This window comes from Lathyrus oleraceus, chromosome 6 (genome assembly GCF_024323335.1).
Source record: "Lathyrus oleraceus cultivar Zhongwan6 chromosome 6, CAAS_Psat_ZW6_1.0, whole genome shotgun sequence".
Classification (NCBI taxonomy): Eukaryota; Viridiplantae; Streptophyta; class Magnoliopsida; order Fabales; family Fabaceae; genus Lathyrus; species Lathyrus oleraceus.
Genome location: NC_066584.1, coordinates 10,318,106 through 10,335,544, shown reverse-complemented (window position 1 = coordinate 10,335,544; position 17,439 = coordinate 10,318,106). Strand labels below are relative to the sequence as shown.

Here is a 17,439-nt window from a genome sequence, read left to right as displayed (position 1 = left end):
ATTAATTTTTAATGTATTGATTTTAATGTGTTGATTTTAATGTGGAGATTCATCATAATTACCCAATTAATTGTTAAAATATGGACTTTAAATAAATAATATCGGACCTCTCTTTTACCCCCGATTACGTAATATGGTCATGTCCCGCGAATATGGGGATACCCTTAGCAAAGACCCTTCGGTTAAATCATCATAAAATAAATCATGGTCCCTCGGATGTTGCCTTCGAAATTACGATTCTGTCCCTCGACGACCCTTCGGTGTAGCCTACGGTTAAATGATGATAGTCCCTTCGAATGCTAAGGTATCCTCACAACTGTTGCCTTCAATGACCAGTCGATGACCTTACGATGACCCTTTTACATCCAAAGGATAAAACTACTTACTTCTCAATAGTAAGGACAGTTTTACCCTCATAAGGATAGGAAATGCCCGGAAAGACCTCGGACAGGTATAACCCTTAATTGCTCATTCATAACCTAAAATACTTTTCACACCTCGCACTTCCAAACTATTTTTCTAAACTATTTTCAAAACTAAATGAGATAACCACTTTGTATACATTCATACAAGAATCATTACAAAGTTAACTTCTCCTTTTCAAAACATTTCCTATACATTTCTCAAACACTTTTTCAAACTAGAAAAACATAAATGATTGAGCAATTAAGAGCCCATGGATAACCATGGATACAAAGGGTGCTAACACCTTCCCTTTGTATAATGTACCTCCCGAACCTAAGAATCTAAATTAAGGTCTTTCCTGTTCTTTTCCACCTTTCCTTATTGGATAAAAGAAAAGTCGGTGGCGACTCTTGCTAACCGCGACATTGCGATTAAAAACACATTAAAGTCAGTTCACCGTATGACACCTGTTATTCGACATATTATGCTCAATTGTTATCTCTTTGAATTGTTTTAAGGACGAGAACTTCATTCCAATCTTGAATATAAAATTCGTAGTCATAACATATTCTTTATTGAACAAAACTACACTAAGTATATCTTCAACACCGTTATCATTCTTTGATGTACTGATAAGTGTGGTTCTATGTGTTGTGCATGTAATATCGCTAAATAATTTTTATGATGACAACTCTTTAAATAGTTTGTGATGATAACATCAGACACATGTTTCAAGTTCCAACTAAGAGTGTTAGACAAAGGTTAATCAAGAAAATGGACTTGAAGATATGAAATCGTAATATTGAAGTTGTGAACTCAAAGATGTGAAAGTGTGAAAGCTCCCATGATATTGCGCTTAGTGTTCTATCTAATTTTGATCAATGTATTGTAAAAGGAAACAAGAGTAAATCTTAAGATATTAAGGAAAAACACACACGCATATAAATATTCTCAAACCTTTCATTTTTCTTATAAAACTTATTAAAATAAATATGGTCAAATATTTAAACGATTAGGTGGTTTGTTTGGTCGATTAGGAAGGAAAAATACATTGGTTAATCGATTAAAACAAAGTGAAACTCCTTCTAATCAATTAAAAGGCTTTTAATCAATTAAAAGGCTTTTAATCGATTAAGTGATGTCAAAATTAAAAAAGTTTCACTTTTTATCTAAGCTAATCGATTAATACATAGTTTTAATCGACTAAATTATTAAAAAAAACATGAATTGTATTTTTTAGCCTGACTTTTCCTATATAAACACTATGCCAAATAAGGGAAAAGAGGGCGCTTTTTTGGCCTATAACAGCGCTTTAAAGCGCCCTCTAATCTGGCGCTGGCATAGGTAAAGACAACGCTTTTTTTCCTGGTGAAAGCACTGTCTAAAGTGGCTCTTTAAGCCTTTTAAGGGCCACTTTAGAGGGCGTTTTTTAAAGAAAGCGCCCTCTAAAGTGGAAACATTTAAGGGTTTAGAGGGCGCTTTTACTGGAAAGCGCCCTTGTCATACGGTGAACTGACTTTAATGTGTTTTTAATCGCAATGTCGCGGTTAGCAAGAGTCGCCACCGACTTTTCTTTTATCCAATAAGGAAAGATGGAAAAGAACAGGAAAGACCTTAATTTAGATTCTTAGGTTCGGGAGGTACATTATACAAAGGGAAGGTGTTAGCACCCTTTGTATCCATGGTTATCCATGGGCTCTTAATTGCTCAATCATTTATGTTTTTCTAGTTTGAAAAAGTGTTTGAGAAATGTATAGGAAATGTTTTGAAAAGGAGAATTTAACTTTGTAATGATTCTTGTATGAATGTATACAAAGTGGTTATCTCGTTTAGTTTTGAAAGCTGTTTTGAAAAGGGAAGTTGTCTAGTTTTGAAAGTTGTTTTGAAAGTGGTTATGAATGAGCAATTAAGGGTTATACCTGTCCGAGGTCTTTCCGGGCATTTTCTATCCTTATGAGGGTAAAACTGTCCTTACTATTAAGAAGTAAGTAGTTTTATCCTTTGGATGTAAAGGGACATCGTAGGGTCATCGATTGGTCATTGAAGGCAACAGTTGTGAGGATACCTTAGCATTCGAAGGGACTATCATCATTTAACCGTAGGCTACACCGAAGGGTCATCGAGGGACAAAATCCTATATTCGAAGGCAACATCCGAGGGACTATGATTTATTTTATGATGATTTAATCGAAGGGTCTTGGCTAAGTATATCCCCACATTCGCGGGACATGACCGTTATACCGTAATACCGTAGGGCAGCAAAGAGAGGTCCAATATCATTTATTTAAGGTCCATATTTTAACGTTCATTAGGTAATTATGATGAATCTCCACATTAAAATCAACACATTAAAATCAATACATTAAAGATTAATACATTAAAGTTAATTAGGCAATCAATATGAATCTTCACATTAAGGTGAAGCAATTTAGAATCCATCTCCACGAAGGTCTCCCACACGTAAAGTGGAGTACCTAGCCGGCCGCTTCATTGGGGATAAGGGAGCTTTTACACCATTCAACACACGGGTTAGAGCATTAAGATAAAATATGATTTGACAATTGCACCATAAAATAGACATAACAGTTATGAGTTCAGGCCAAGTGATGCAAAAATCGTAATTAGATAAGCATAAAATAGAACAGCAAAGAGACAAAGCAGCCCCTGTCCCGTTCGCCTCTGCTTCGCCTAGCGAAGGCTCAGCGAAGGCTCGTTGCAGGCTCGCTTAGCGATGAGCTAGCGAGCGGCCACGGGTTTGGAATTTGACAGCAGCATGACTTCCGAAAACCTGCACTCTTATGGCATTTGATCACAGGCATAGCATAGGCAATTATACAGGATGTTCATACTTAGATTCACATACGAAATCGAATTACATATCAAAGCTTTAATCGGAATGCATCATGTATGTAAAGAATATCAATTGTAAACGTAAAACAGCGATGATACGCAAACCTGTGTGCAATCGCGATATTGAAAGGGACTGATCGTTTGGATGCCGGATTGAGTTAGGCGGCGGTAGCTTCGGTGCGGATGGGCTGCCTTCAGGTTAGCAGGGTTTTTGCACCAGGGTTTCCGTCCTTCTCCGTCCGTCTTCTTCTCTTTTTTCGTTCTCCGGTTTGTGCGTTTCCGTGTTTCTCCCTCTGTGTCCGTCCCTCCCTTTCTGTGGCTGAGGAGCTGGTATTTATAGTAGTAGTGGTGGTGACCTAATGGGCTTAAGGTGAGGTCCAAAACTTCAGATTTTCGCAAGCTTCGCTAGGCGAAGGAATTGCTCGCCTAGCGAGCAAGCTAGTTCTGGGCTTTTTCCTGGATCTGATGCTTCGCTGGGCGAGTGTCATGATGAAATGTTCGCTAGGCGAAGGGACTGCTCGCCTAGCGAGCAAGCTATTTTGGGCCGCCTTTGGATTGGGCCTGTTGTGAGCTGGGCTTTTGTCTATTTGATGTCAGTGCCTTGCAGAACAAGTCGGAGGGTCTTGAGGAATACTTTGTAATATCGACGGGCAAATTTTGGGGTATGACAGCCCTCTAAAGTGGAAACTTTTAAGGGTTCAGAGGGCGCTTTTACTGGAAAGCGCCCTCTAAAGTGGAAATTTAAAGGGTTTAGAGGGCGCTTATTTTGGGAAGCGCCCTCTAAAGTGGGTGGTTATTTAAATTTTTTATTTAAAAAGCGCTATATTTTTTTATTTATTTTAGACAACCTGTATATTGAAGCAGTACACCCAAAACTGTATAATTTGAAGCTCTTTTTCACACATTGCATTCAACAAGCCTTATATACAACAATCCATACATATACAACAATCCACTGATATATAATCGTTTAACTTCTAAAGATTCTAAATATACAACCAATTCATAACTTAAAAAGAAATAAAACTAAGTAGCAAAAGCATCTCTGAGATGTATGTTTTTTTTGCTAGCAACAACCTCTTTTTGTTCAATATCAATAGCATGAACCTAAAATATCATAAAATTAGTTAGGTGAAGTATAAGATCAAGAATTAACATTTTCTATGCATAAGTATCATATAATTGTGTTTATACCTTTTTTTTTATGCAACTGACTCGATTTGCTGCGTAATCCCCTTATATTTTTGGTCCCTTATCTTTTGAAGATAGAATTGATATTTGTTTAGATGGACATGTTCCATTGTCGTAGAGGGATACTTTCAAATATCCAGCATCATCATCTACGCGAATGAGGCTTGACGACAGTGGAACATCTCCATCTAAACAAATATCAATTGATACTTTCAAGTATCCCTTGCCCCTTGCACGAATGATTGACTTCATAATAGCCATTTTACCTGTAATAAAGAAAACAATTAAAATCAGATGACAAATGTAAAAACAATTAAAATCATAAAAGTCATTTTACCTGTAATAAAGAAAACAATTAAAATCATTTAACATGTACCTTTTTCACTAAGTTCTCTTTCTTTTCTTGGTTGGAATATGTTCTACATGTCTCTTAACAACACGGACGGTTGGATTGATCCAAATACCCTCATTATGATCATTTCTAATATATGAATCATTTGATATAATATTCTCATCTTGATCATTTCTGGTAAACGATTCAATCTCAACATCAATATCACCTTGATCTCCAGTGTTTTCATCAATTACTTTGTTGGAAAAAAGAACTATAGACCATTTCGTACTTTTCGGATCATTGACATAGAACACTTGTCTAGCTTGAGAGGCTAGAATAAAAGACTCATCTTTGTATCCCACCCTATTAAGATCCACTTGCAAAAATCCTGACTTATCCATTCGAATGCCGTTATTATTTTCAACCCACTTGCAACCAAATATAGGAATCTGAAACTTCTCATAATCAAACACCCAAATGCGCTCGATAACACCAAAATACGACAGATTTGCAAATTTGGGGTTTAAGTCCTTCACACTTGATATGTGCATTGCTTCAGCTACCACGGTGACACCACTATTCTGCATAGTACTTTTATCATCTTGTTCTTTGGTATAAAATGTGTATCCATTAATCGCGTATGCGCTATAAGAAAAAACATGGAAACTTGGACCATATGCTAAGCATCTCAACCTTTTTGTTATTGAAGCGGGATCTGAATAATACTTTGAATAAATATGATCCTTAAACCAAGGTATAAAACATCGATTGTGCTCTCGTACTATCCAATTTTCATTTCTATTGGAATTTAAACCTCGGAGAACATCCTTGTGAATTTCAACATACGGCTCAACCTCATTCTCATTGTGCAGAACATACAAATGCACTTGATCCCGTTCGACCCTTGATACTGCCACGATTTTATTTCCAATTAGATTTTTTCCTTCTTTCTTTTCGACAAGCTGAGACTTGGGGAGTCCGGTTGACTGAACATTAGACAAATATTCAGTACAAAACTCAATCGCTTCTTCAACAATGTATCTTTCAACCATACAACCTTCTGGTCGACTTCGGTTCTTCACGTACCCTTTTAATATTTTCATATAACGTTCAACAGGGTACATCCATCTCATATAAGCTGGTCCACACAATTGTGTCTCTTTCACAAGATGAACAACTAGATGTACCATTATGTCAAAAAATGATGGAGGAAAAAACATTTCAAGCTCACACAAAGTAATAACGATTTCTTTTTGCAACATTGGTAAGATCGCAGGATTGATCACCTTACTGCAAATTGACTTGAAGAAAGAACACAACTTAGTTATAGAGCTTCTTACTTTTTCTGGAAGAATAGAACGTATACCTATTGGGAGAAAATGTTCCATTATAACATGGCAATCATGGGTCTTTAAACTCTTTAACTTGAGGTCTTTCATAGACACAAGTCTTCTAATATCTGAAGAGTACCCTTCTGGAACTTTAACTTCACTTAGAAACTTACACAATGTTTTTTTCTCCTTTCTAGATAGAGTATAAGCAGCAGGCGGTATATATGTTCGTTTTCCTTTCTTCAAGGGTCCTAATTCAGTTCTTATTCCCATCGCTATCAAGTCCTTTCTTGCCTTAAGGCCATCCTTAGACTTTCCTTGTATATTGAGTAACGTGCCAATAACACTTTCAAATACATTTTTTTCAATATGCATAACATCAAGAAAATGTCTCACATACAAGGACTTCCAATACGACAATTCAAAAAAAACTGACCTCTTCTTCCACCCACTTTTGACAAGTGTCTGGGCAAAAGGCTTGCCAAACTGAGTATCCAAATCTTTCACCTTTTCAAAAATTTGATCACCCGTCAATATAGGTGGAGCTCTGCCTTGTTCTGTCTCTCCATTGAACGCCTTTCTCCATCCACGGTAGTGATGATTTGAATTTAAGAATCTCCGATGACCGAGAAAGACATTCTTCTGACCAAACTCCAAGCGCTTCCAATATGTTTTATCTTCACAAATAGGACACGCACATTGACCTTTTATGCTATACCCTGATAGATTTCCGTATGCTGGAAAATCATTAATTGTGCCAAACAACATCGCCCTCAAGTTGAAACTTTCTTTCCTATATCCATCATAAACCTCCACACCGGTCTCCCACAAAATCTTTAAATCTTCGATTAAGGGCTTCAAGTACACGTCTATGTCATTCCCTGGTTGTTTAGGTCCAGAAATCAACATAGACAACATCATGTACTTACGCTTCATACATAGCCATGGAGGTAGGTTATAAATCATAATAATCACAGGCCATGTACTGTGTGAGATACTCTGGATACCGTGTGGGTTCATTCCATCAGTAGATAATGCCAAGCGAATGTTTCTTGATTCTTCTCCAAATTCAGGATAATCATTATCAATTTTCAACCACTGTGGTGAATCTGCCGGATGTCGATATTTTCCATCTATAATTCTTTCATCTGCATGCCAGGTCAAGTGTCTTGAATCGGTTTCACTACGAAACATGCGTCTAAATCTCGGAATAACAGGAAAATACCACAAGACTTTTGCTGGAGACAACTTGTTCTTATATCGCGAGACACCGCATTTAGGACACTCATTTAACGATGCATACTCATTTCGAAACAAAACGCAATCGTTTGGACATGCATGTATCTTATCATAGCTCATGCCAATAGAGCACAACATCTTTTTGGTCTCATATGTTCGATTGGGAAGAACATTATCCTCAGGAAGCATATCTTTCAAAAGGGCTAATAACTCTGTGAAACTTTTATCCGACCATCCATTGCCCGCCTTTAAGTTGTACAACTTTAATACCGCAGACAATCTTGTGAATTTAGTGCAACCATCATACAAAGGTTTCTCTGCATCACTTACCAACCTCTCAAACATTTCGGGACAATCCTTAAGATCTCCTTCAAGTGCTTCTGCAATCTCTTCAACTCGATCACAATCGTATGTATCTGGGCCACTATAGTTTGAGGCATAGGTCGTACTATCCCCCGGTTCAACATTCTCGTTACTTTTCTCACCATGCAAATTCCAACATGTATAACTTCGATCAATTCCATGCCTCATTAGATGCGATGTCAACTGAACTGCGTCAACCCGTTTCCCATAACAACAACCCAAGCAAGGACATATCATTCTACTGGGGTCTTCGGCGTGCGCAACGGCAAACTTAACGAATTCTGATACCCCATTCTCGTACTCTCTCGACAATCGATTGGAAGACATCCATGTATTATCCATTACTAATTAGAATAAACAAAAAACAATTTCAGAAGAGAAACCAAAAATGGGATGAGACAAAACAATTTCGCTTTATTGAGTTAGTCTCTGTGCAGGGCATTCATGTCTCCATTTACTCTATCAAATAACATCCATACCTAAACTTCTTAAGTTACTAGCTACGCTATGTACGCTAAGTTACTAGAATCAAAGGTTTCTAATGTCTCTATAATGCAACCATAACCGAACCCTAACAACAGTCTTTGAATGTGATTCATAGCGATATCAAATTCAGCAATTTAAAAACCAACCGTCAATTGCCTAATAAATCCAAACTATTTAAATGACTATGAATATTGAAACTTTACAGGTCGAAACAAACGTAGCATAGACAACAATAACATAAAACTGAAATGGGGCAAAGCTAAAACAAAGCAATAGTGCAAGTAATAATGTATGCTAGAATAAATACACTCATAAGCTGCATCGTGTACCTTTGATTGGTAGAAGGAGGAAACGTCGTAGATCTAACAGAGGTGGAAGGAGAACGCCTTAGAAGTAGCGAAAATCGTAGCAGTGAGAACCGTAACGTGAAAAAGAACGAAAATAACAGAGAGTGAAATAACAAAACGCGCAGTATGTTATAATTTTAATGTTTACTAAAGGGGACCTTAGAGGGCGCTTGTGGAAAAAAAGCGCCCTCTAAAGGGGGCCTAAGAGGGCGCTTATGGAAGCGCTCTCTAAGGCTTTCCAGAAGCGCTTTATAAACTGGAAATGCACATGGACTTATAACAGCGCTTTATTAAAAGCGCCCTCTAAGGGTAACCTTAGAGGGCGCTTTCTAAAAAGCGCCATGTATTGTTGTCCCTCTATCTCCTCCTTATTTTTTCGCTTCACCTTAGAGGGCGCTTTATTACAAAAGCGCCCTCTAAAGTGCGCTGTCTATTGCTCCTTATTTTTTCGCTTCACTTTAGAGAGCGCTTTTGTAATAAAGCGCCCTCTAAGGTGCGCTGTCTATTCCAGTTTTTGGCGTAGTGAAAGGAGGATTGTCATCATTTCAAAACACATCAATTTTCTAAATACGAACTTTTTTCTATTATTCTTCTCTTCTATTTTATTTTGTTGCTTTATACTTGTCTATTTATCTCCTCTAACATAAACAAATTTAAATCAAATTGTCTTTATAAATCGGTTTTTTGAAAATCTAAATATCACAATTCACCTCATCCCCTTTTATGTTTGAAGTGACTTGATCATTAATAAATTTATCTAATAAAGAGTCATCTTATATCACATATTCTTTTTCTATCTCTTGTGTAATAAACCAACATGTTAATGGTTTAATGATGGTACCATCATATAAGTTATTGGCATTATGTTCAACACCACTAGACCAAGCATCATATAATGGTTTAATGATGACCTTCATCTTCAAAAGTTGTGAAACCATCCTCAAAGCCTTTGTCAATTCCAATAATCATCCTACCGCAATTCTTTGTGAAAAAAGCGTTTATAAATTTCTCTATTTTTCAATATCAGATACCATTAAATTCCATACTCTAATTAACATTCGTTGAACCTAATCTAAGATAGATATATCTAGTACAATCTACTATGTTTATTTTGACTCCATTGAATGAAAGTCTGAAAAATCAACCCAATATCTTACTCTAAGATTGCCTATAAAAGGACACATGACAAAGATGGCATAAGTGCAAGACCAAACTACATACCAAACATGAAGTTTCTTCATTCATTATGCTTTCTTTATCTTTGCATTTCCATTTTCCCTTTTTCCTCCTCTACCATACTATTTCAGGTATCATCACCATTCTTTTTGTCTTTCTAATCATTTCTTTGTTTTATTTAACATAGAGGAGAGTTTAATAATAATAATAATAATAATAATAATAATAATAATAATAATAATAATAATAATATGTGGTAGGGTTTCAACTGGGCATCAGCTGAAAAAGAAGGAGGATGGTGGAATTTCTTGAAGACTAAGGTACCTGATATAGCAGATGCTGGTGTTCAATATGTTTGGCTTCCTCCTCCCTCCAACTCTCACGACGATGGTCCTCAAGGTAATTTAATTAACTCGTCTATTTTGTCTATATATAAATTAGATATATCAGTTATTTAATGAATCTGATAAGTTGATTTTTTGATTGAAATTGAAAGGTTACCTGCCTAAAAGATTATATGATCTTGACACATCCAAGTATGGCAACAAGGAGGAATTGAAGTCACTAGTTTCAGCATTTCGTGATCGAGGAGTGAAATGCGTATCTGACATAGTCATAAACCACAGAACAGCGGAGAGACTAGACAACAATGGACTTAGCATCTTCGAAGGTGGCACTCCCGACACTCGCCTAGATTGGGACGTGTCCTATATTTGTAGCAACGATGTCCAATTCAAAGGCACGGGCAACCCCGACACAGGTATTACCCACGGATCAGATGATACTATTCTTGATAGAAATCACGAATGAGATAGTACTATTCTTGATAGAAATCACGGATCAGATAGTACTATTCTTGATGAAAATCACATATCATTAACTTAAATAGTTAATGAAAAAAACATGTAATGGTTTTAACTATCTTTTGTAACTAACTATTATATGTAATGTCAGGTGAGGATTGGCCAGGTGCACCCGACATCGATCACACGAATCCAAAAGTACAACAAGAACTATCAGATTGGATGAACTGGTTGAAAACTGAAGTTGGTTTTGTAGGATGGAGACTAGACATGGTTGTCGGATATGCTCCAAGGTTTTCAAAAACCTACGTGGAGAAAACATCACCTGATTTCGCGGTTGGAGAGCTTTACCGAGGCGTCGAATTGGGTTCAGATGGAAAACCATTGGCTAACCAAGACGCGCACCGCGAAACTTTGGTTAATTGGGTTAATGCTGCTGGTGGTGTTGTAACTACTTTTGATTTTACTACGAAAATGATTTTAGGTGCTGCTGTTGAAGGTGAGCTTTGGAGGATGAAAGATGCTAATGGAAAACCACCAGGGATGATTGGAATAATGCCATCAAATGCTGTTACTTTTGTGGATAATCATGATACTGGTTCTCAGAAATTATGGCCATTTCCATCTGATAAAGTTATGTTGGGTTATGTTTACATTCTTACTCATCCTGGTCACCCCACAATTGTAAGTAACATACATAAACCACAATTCTCTAGAATATTGTATTGTTGGTAGATGACTCATAGTCACAGAAGAGGGCGGGGGCGGGCGAGCCGAGTTAGGTAGCGACGCGAGGCTCCCTCCCAGTTGTTTGTTGTGGGGGGCAACTAGAGGGCGATAGTCCTCCACAGTAAGATGCGGGGGGCGATAGTCCTGCACGGTAAGATTCAGGGTATTCTTACAGTTTGGACTGTAGTATGATACATATGTCTTGCAACACCGAAATTCTAAATACACTTGACCGAACTGTGTGAACAAATATCGTGGTCATTGTTTGCAATTTGCATTTCTATTTTGTTTTTTTGTTACTATATATTCTAACTGTTGGTGCATGCAGTTCTATGATCACTACATAGAATGGGGACTAATGGAGCCTATAAAGAAATTGACAGCAATAAGGAAGAGGAATGGAATTACAGCTACAAGCAGTGTGAATATTTTGGCTGCTGAAGGTGATCTCTATATGGCTAAAATTGATGATAAGATTATTGTTAAGATTGGACCCAAATTGGATCTTGGAAACCTTCTTCCATCAAATGCAGTGGTAGCTGCTGATGGAAAAGATTATGCTGTGTGGGAAATTAAGTAAAGCATATACTGCTGCTGATTATAGATTAAATATATGTATTTTAACAATAATTTGGCATTGATATTGCCATTGTATAAGAGCCAAAAATAAATTTATGTGAGCTATATATTGAAAAAACCAAATCTTCTATAGATTATAGGTTCGGTCTAATTTTAGTTTATAAAAAGTGATTTCTGCTATCGAATCATTCAAGTCCTGAGCACGAGGGAGGCACCCTATGTTAAATAAAAGATGACCTGAACATATGTCAATCATTTGTAGAGTTAAGCATGGAACAATCTTATGAACATTCATAAGACTTGAAATATCAAACTCCAAAAAGTACCTTTAATTTGGTATAACTTCACAAAGATCTTTACAAAAGCCAAAACGGCTATACACAATACAGAAACATTCTTTCTTTTTTCTTTTCTTTTTTTTTGTTGTTGTTCTTTTCTCACCAAGGTTACTTACTGGAAAACCATTCACAATACTGCAAAATCACTAACATATACAAGTATGGACTGTATGGTATACTCTCTCAATACATAACAATGCATTGTGATTTCTCAAAAAGTGATTAGCCTTAATGAGTTGAATGTGATTTTCTTCTTGCAAAGAACATAAGAACCCGTGGAAAAAACGACTTTTTCTTCTTCTTTCCGTTTTTCGCATCCGGCGATGATCCATTTTCATTGTTCGCACGAACATAAGACTTTTGAGTTGAAAAGTGATGTCCAGGAGGAATATTTCCCCTATTATTTTGTTCGAGTTTACCACTATGGCTTGTGTTCTGGTTTACCACTTTTTGGCCTATTTCGCCGGCTTTTCTTCGTTGCCCGTGTTCGGCTCTCCACTTTCTTAATTCTTGTTCTGCACCTAATTTTCCTTCCCTTGCCTTCTCAGCTTTATCCATTGCAATCTTCAAAGATTCTTTTCTAGCAGCCATTTCTTTGTTCACTTCATTCAACTTCTCCAAGGTTTTCGATTCAGTCTCCTTAGCTATATCAATCTCAGAATTCGAGGTTGCGACTCTCATATTGGCTTCCTCTTCTGCTTCATGAGCTCGTTTGGTAAGATTATAGTACTCCTCGACCGATAGTTTCACACCATTCGACGAATCCACTTCATTTTTGTTGTTGCTTCTAGCAGATTCGCTCTCTTGCAATGTTTTAATTGCTTTTATCGCCAACCGTTCGGAAGCTCTTGCAGCTTCTATCTCCTTTTGTGCTGCAAGTAATCTACTATACATTGTACTCGCACTCGCCTTGGCTTGTTCTGCTTCCTCCTTTACTCTCCGAAGCCCTTCGCGAGCTTCTTTAGCAAGCAAGTTGGCCTTATTAGCCTCTTCAGCCGCTTCTTTTAGTTTCTCCGGCATTTCAAGGACGGTCTCTCTGCCTTCTTTTTCCTTCATATGAATGAAACCGATTTCTGTTTTGGTTTTGTTCAGCTCGGCTTCAATAGACGCGACAGTAACGGAAGCCATTCCTTCTCTTTGCCTAATCAAAGCGAGTGACAGTTTCTCTTGTTCGAGTTCTGATCTTAACGATGTTGCAGCCACCTTTAAGTAGTTTACCTCAGAAGTAGCTTTCTCTATGTTAAGCTTTACTTCCTCGAGTTCCTTTTTTGCCGATGCAATTGCTACTTGTATTTCGTTGTGTGATTTTTTCTCCAGTTCCGCTTTAGAGACTCCTTCTTCATCGCCTTCTTGGTTTGACTTTGATTCCATATAGACATTTAATTCAGCTTTCAAATCAAGAAGATGCGTAGAAGCTTTACTCAGTTTAGATTTAAGATCATCGGCCGACAAAATTTTCTGGTTGAGTTTTTCTAATTCATGTTCTTCTTCTTTAAGTTCCTTCTCCCAATTGAGTAAGTCTTGATCTCTTGCCATGACTGTTCCTATTCTGTGTTCTTCAGCTTCCATATGCGCAGAATGTGCAGTTTCCAAAGATTCTTTTGTGGCAATCAGCTCGATTGTCAAATCTTCTACCGTCTTTTCTACTCGCTTTGATGCAGCAACAGCTTCTTCGGCTCGGTTAATAGCTTCACCTTTTTCATCAACTAAGGAAGCATATTCCATACGCAACGCGTCAAGCTCGTGTTTCACCAATGTAAATTCGGTAATGGCAGCCGTATACCTGGCTTTTGCGACCTCAAGCTGTGCCTTGGCTGCCACACTAGAATCTTCAGCAATACCTTGCTCCATTTCCTCCACTCTAAGCTTTGCGAGTTCCGAGTCTTGTCTTGCTTGACGTTCTTCGGTCTGTGCTCTCTCTAGGTTCAGTTTTAGTTCTTCTATTAGTCTTTTGGTGCTGTCAAGCTGCTGAAGTGCTTCAACTTTTTCTTGTTCGGCAACCTTTGATATTTTCCTGTACTCCGGAATCTCGTCGTGTGCTTTTTCAAGCTCGTGTTCTACTTGCTTGCGCCGCTGTAATCAGAGGACAATGAAGAAATTGAAATTGAATCAGCGTGAAAAAATGTTTCTTCATGAAGAAGTTAAGTTTTAAGGAGATTCGCTAGCACTATAGAAATAAATGCAAGATTGATAAATACCTCGACGGTCAGCATTCTATGAGCCTTCCAATCGACGATTCCTCCAAATTTAGAAACAGCTTCTTTAACAGATTCAAATGGAGCTGCTGTATCAATTATGCCTCTTTTTTCCTCGATTTTCTTCTCGTTTGTAGGTGAGTCAACACCTCCAACAGCAACATCAGAAACCTTGATTTCATCCAGATTTACATTTAGTTCTTCGCAATCATTCTGCAACTCTATTTTTTCAGACGACGAAGTCGATGGTTCCATCTGATTATCAACGACGCTGACAGTAGAATCACCATCCTTCTCCATGTTCACTGAATCTCCTAAAGATCCAGATCCATGTTCAATCTGTTTATCAACATCGCTGACAGTAGAATCACCGTCCTTCTCCATGTTCACTAAATCTTCGAAAGATCCCGATCCATGTTCAATCTGATTATTGACAACGTTGACCGTAGAATCACCGCCGTCCATGTTCGCTATATCTTCTAAAGATCCTGATCCATGTTCAATCTGATTATCGACAACACTGACAGAAGAATCACCCTCTTTCTCCATGTTCACTATATCTTCTAAAGACCCTGATTCGGAATCTGCAACAATAGGCTCTTGGTGACTTTCTTCTGTTACATGAACTTCAGAATTTGAGGTTGAAACTAAATTTTCTTGAGTAGCATCAAAATCAATAACTCCGTCTCGAGGTGAATCTGTTAGAATTTATTCAATAATTAAGCACATACAAAACATACTTAATACAAATATATAACTATAATCACACATTAGCGCAGAATTCAAATAAACAAACCTATAGGTTCAATCAGCAACTCTTTTGTTATAGAAGAGGAAGTCAAGAGCTCCGTACTAAGACTATCAACGTCGCTGCTAGCAGTAGCAGTTGAACCACCGTCTCGTTGTCCGTTATTGATATCTTCTAAAGTTTCCGGTTCAGAATCTGCAGCTATAGCTCCTTGCTGGATTTGTTCCGTTTCTTGTGAGGTTGAAGTTGAATTATCAGTGAGAAGATATTCATCTTGTTTTATAGGTTGATCAACAGAAGCATTTGTTGAGTTCGATTCTATTTCAGGGAAATCGGTCTCCTCGGGAGAATGAGTCTCATCATGTTCCAGTATAGTGTTATCACCAAGTATGCTGATGGAAGATTGAATATTGATCGGAGCTATAATATCATCAGTATTTTCTTGAGAGGTTTCGGCTTGTGGATTTTGTTCGCCATTTCTCGTGGAGGATTCGGATGAGGAGGTTGGTTTGTTTTCAACTTCCTCCATCTATTAAAAAACCGACTCCGCCAAAAGGTTTCTAAAAAGAAAGAGAAAAATAATATCAATGTATGAAGAAATTCAAAGCAAAATCAACATGTGCAACACGGTTATTTTCGGAGAATACTCCATTAGTATCAGAATTTTTTTTGTCAAAAAATGCATATAACAAATCGAAATTATTTTTAAACGAATCGAAACAATAAGGATTGAATCTAAGAGAATTGTGTCAGGTCAACGTGGAGAATAAGTGGTAATAACCACTATAAAGTCACACACGGGTCGTGTCAGGTCAACGTGGAGACGAAGGGGTAATAACTACTATAAAGTCACACACGACCCTGAAAGCAGGGTTGGGACCCTAGTGTTTGCGTTCAACCTATCAATATCGATTTTTACCTTTGATTTAGGATTTGAAGATTATTCACAGCAAGTTCTAATTTCCCAAAATGAAAAAAATTAAGCTAAAATAGAATAACAGATATGAACAAGAACATCATAAAAACTAAAGTTTCGGTAATTTAATACATGCATCATTCCATAAACATTGAAAAAAACAAAATTAATTTTTTCTTACCTAAAATAACTGAGACAAATAAATTAACCCTTTCTGCAATCTTTCAATTCTTAACCATAATAGGTTAAACGTTGACATGTTTCTTGTTGCAGGAAAAATTCTCCAGGAAGAAGACTTTACTCAAATTTCCTCTGAAAAACTCAAAATAATTGCTAGATATAATTAAATAAAACTCTAGCTATGATTTTTAAAAATTAAACACTAATCCAAACTTTGCAAACCAGAAAAAAATTATGGAAATAATAATTATGAAAAATTTGCAACATGGACATGCAAAGAGTGGATAGGGAAGAAATTGAGAAAAAAAAACAGAGAATTAAAAAAGATTAAACAAAACTTGGTGCTAAGAAAAAGAAGCACAAAAGAAAGAAAAAAAAGAAATAACAAAAGAAGGAAAAGAAAGAAACATACCCTGATTAAGGAGAAACTAAAATTGATGATTGAGAGTTAGGAGAAAATATTGATCAGTGAAAATTTGGAAATTAAAATTAGAATGAATTGAAGGAGGAAAAATTATGGAACTAAATTTAGAAAAATAGGAAGAAAAAAAAGAAAAAGAAGAAATAGTCATTGTGGACCCTACCAAGTTGTCACACATAAACAAAACAAAAATGTTGAACGTATGTTTTACTTTTATTATTATAAGGAAATTGTGTTATTTAATATTATATTTTAGTTTTTAATTAGAATTATAAAACTAAAGTTGGTTTTATCTTTGTGTCATTAACCAAAATCTCAAAGTTGGTTTTGTCAGCCATTACTTCACGTTTTACACCTTCTATTCCTTTTTTTTTTTGAAGAAATAAATAAATACAGGAATTTTAAATAACAGATTATTAGTTTAAATACGTTTTTTTTAGTTTCTAAAAAGTTTTACTATTTTGTTTTCTGTTCCTTTAAAAAATTCTCACTGTTTAGATTTAAAAAACTTTCAATAAGCATTCACAATTTATTCCAACTATGGTTGATTTAATATTATCCTTGCAAAGGACTAAAACTTTAGAACCAAAATGTGAAAATCTATTTTATGGTGATGGAAAACAATATTTTAAATATTTTTTATTTTGATCATGGGGATTTTACTTTTTGGATAAACTAATTAATTTAGTGTTTTAAAAATTGAATGGAACATATCTCAAATTGAAAATTAGAGAATTATCGGTTTAATCTGATTGTTAGATCAGATTAATTATTGAATCAATAAGAATCGATTAGAATCGATAAAATC

General features: G+C 36.4%; 2 protein-coding genes across 3 annotated transcripts; one reads left to right on the top strand and one right to left on the bottom strand.

Annotated features, from left to right (window-relative positions):
• The first annotated feature begins 9,674 nt into the window (after positions 1-9,674).
• Positions 9,675-11,965, top strand: LOC127091283 (alpha-amylase). Its single transcript, XM_051029877.1, has 5 exons — positions 9,675-9,853; positions 9,983-10,121; positions 10,219-10,482; positions 10,677-11,209; positions 11,583-11,965. Exons 1-5 carry the CDS (start codon positions 9,773-9,775, stop codon positions 11,832-11,834), a joined length of 1,269 nt encoding a protein of 422 aa, XP_050885834.1. The 5' UTR covers positions 9,675-9,772; the 3' UTR covers positions 11,835-11,965.
• Positions 11,966-12,139: 174 nt separating this feature from the next.
• LOC127091282 (protein WEAK CHLOROPLAST MOVEMENT UNDER BLUE LIGHT 1) lies at positions 12,140-16,769 on the bottom strand. Of its 2 annotated transcripts, XM_051029875.1 has the most exons (5): positions 16,623-16,758; positions 16,212-16,342; positions 15,163-15,674; positions 14,370-15,064; positions 12,140-14,244 (listed from the first exon to the last, which is right to left on the bottom strand). In XM_051029875.1, exons 3-5 carry the CDS (start codon positions 15,641-15,643, stop codon positions 12,400-12,402), a joined length of 3,021 nt encoding a protein of 1,006 aa, XP_050885832.1. In that variant the 5' UTR covers positions 15,644-15,674; positions 16,212-16,342; positions 16,623-16,758; the 3' UTR covers positions 12,140-12,399. The 2 variants fall into 2 exon arrangements, with proteins under 2 accessions (XP_050885832.1, XP_050885833.1); XM_051029876.1 differs by lacking the exon at positions 16,212-16,342 and having other exon boundaries at positions 16,623-16,769.
• Between the last annotated feature and the right edge of the window lie 670 nt (positions 16,770-17,439).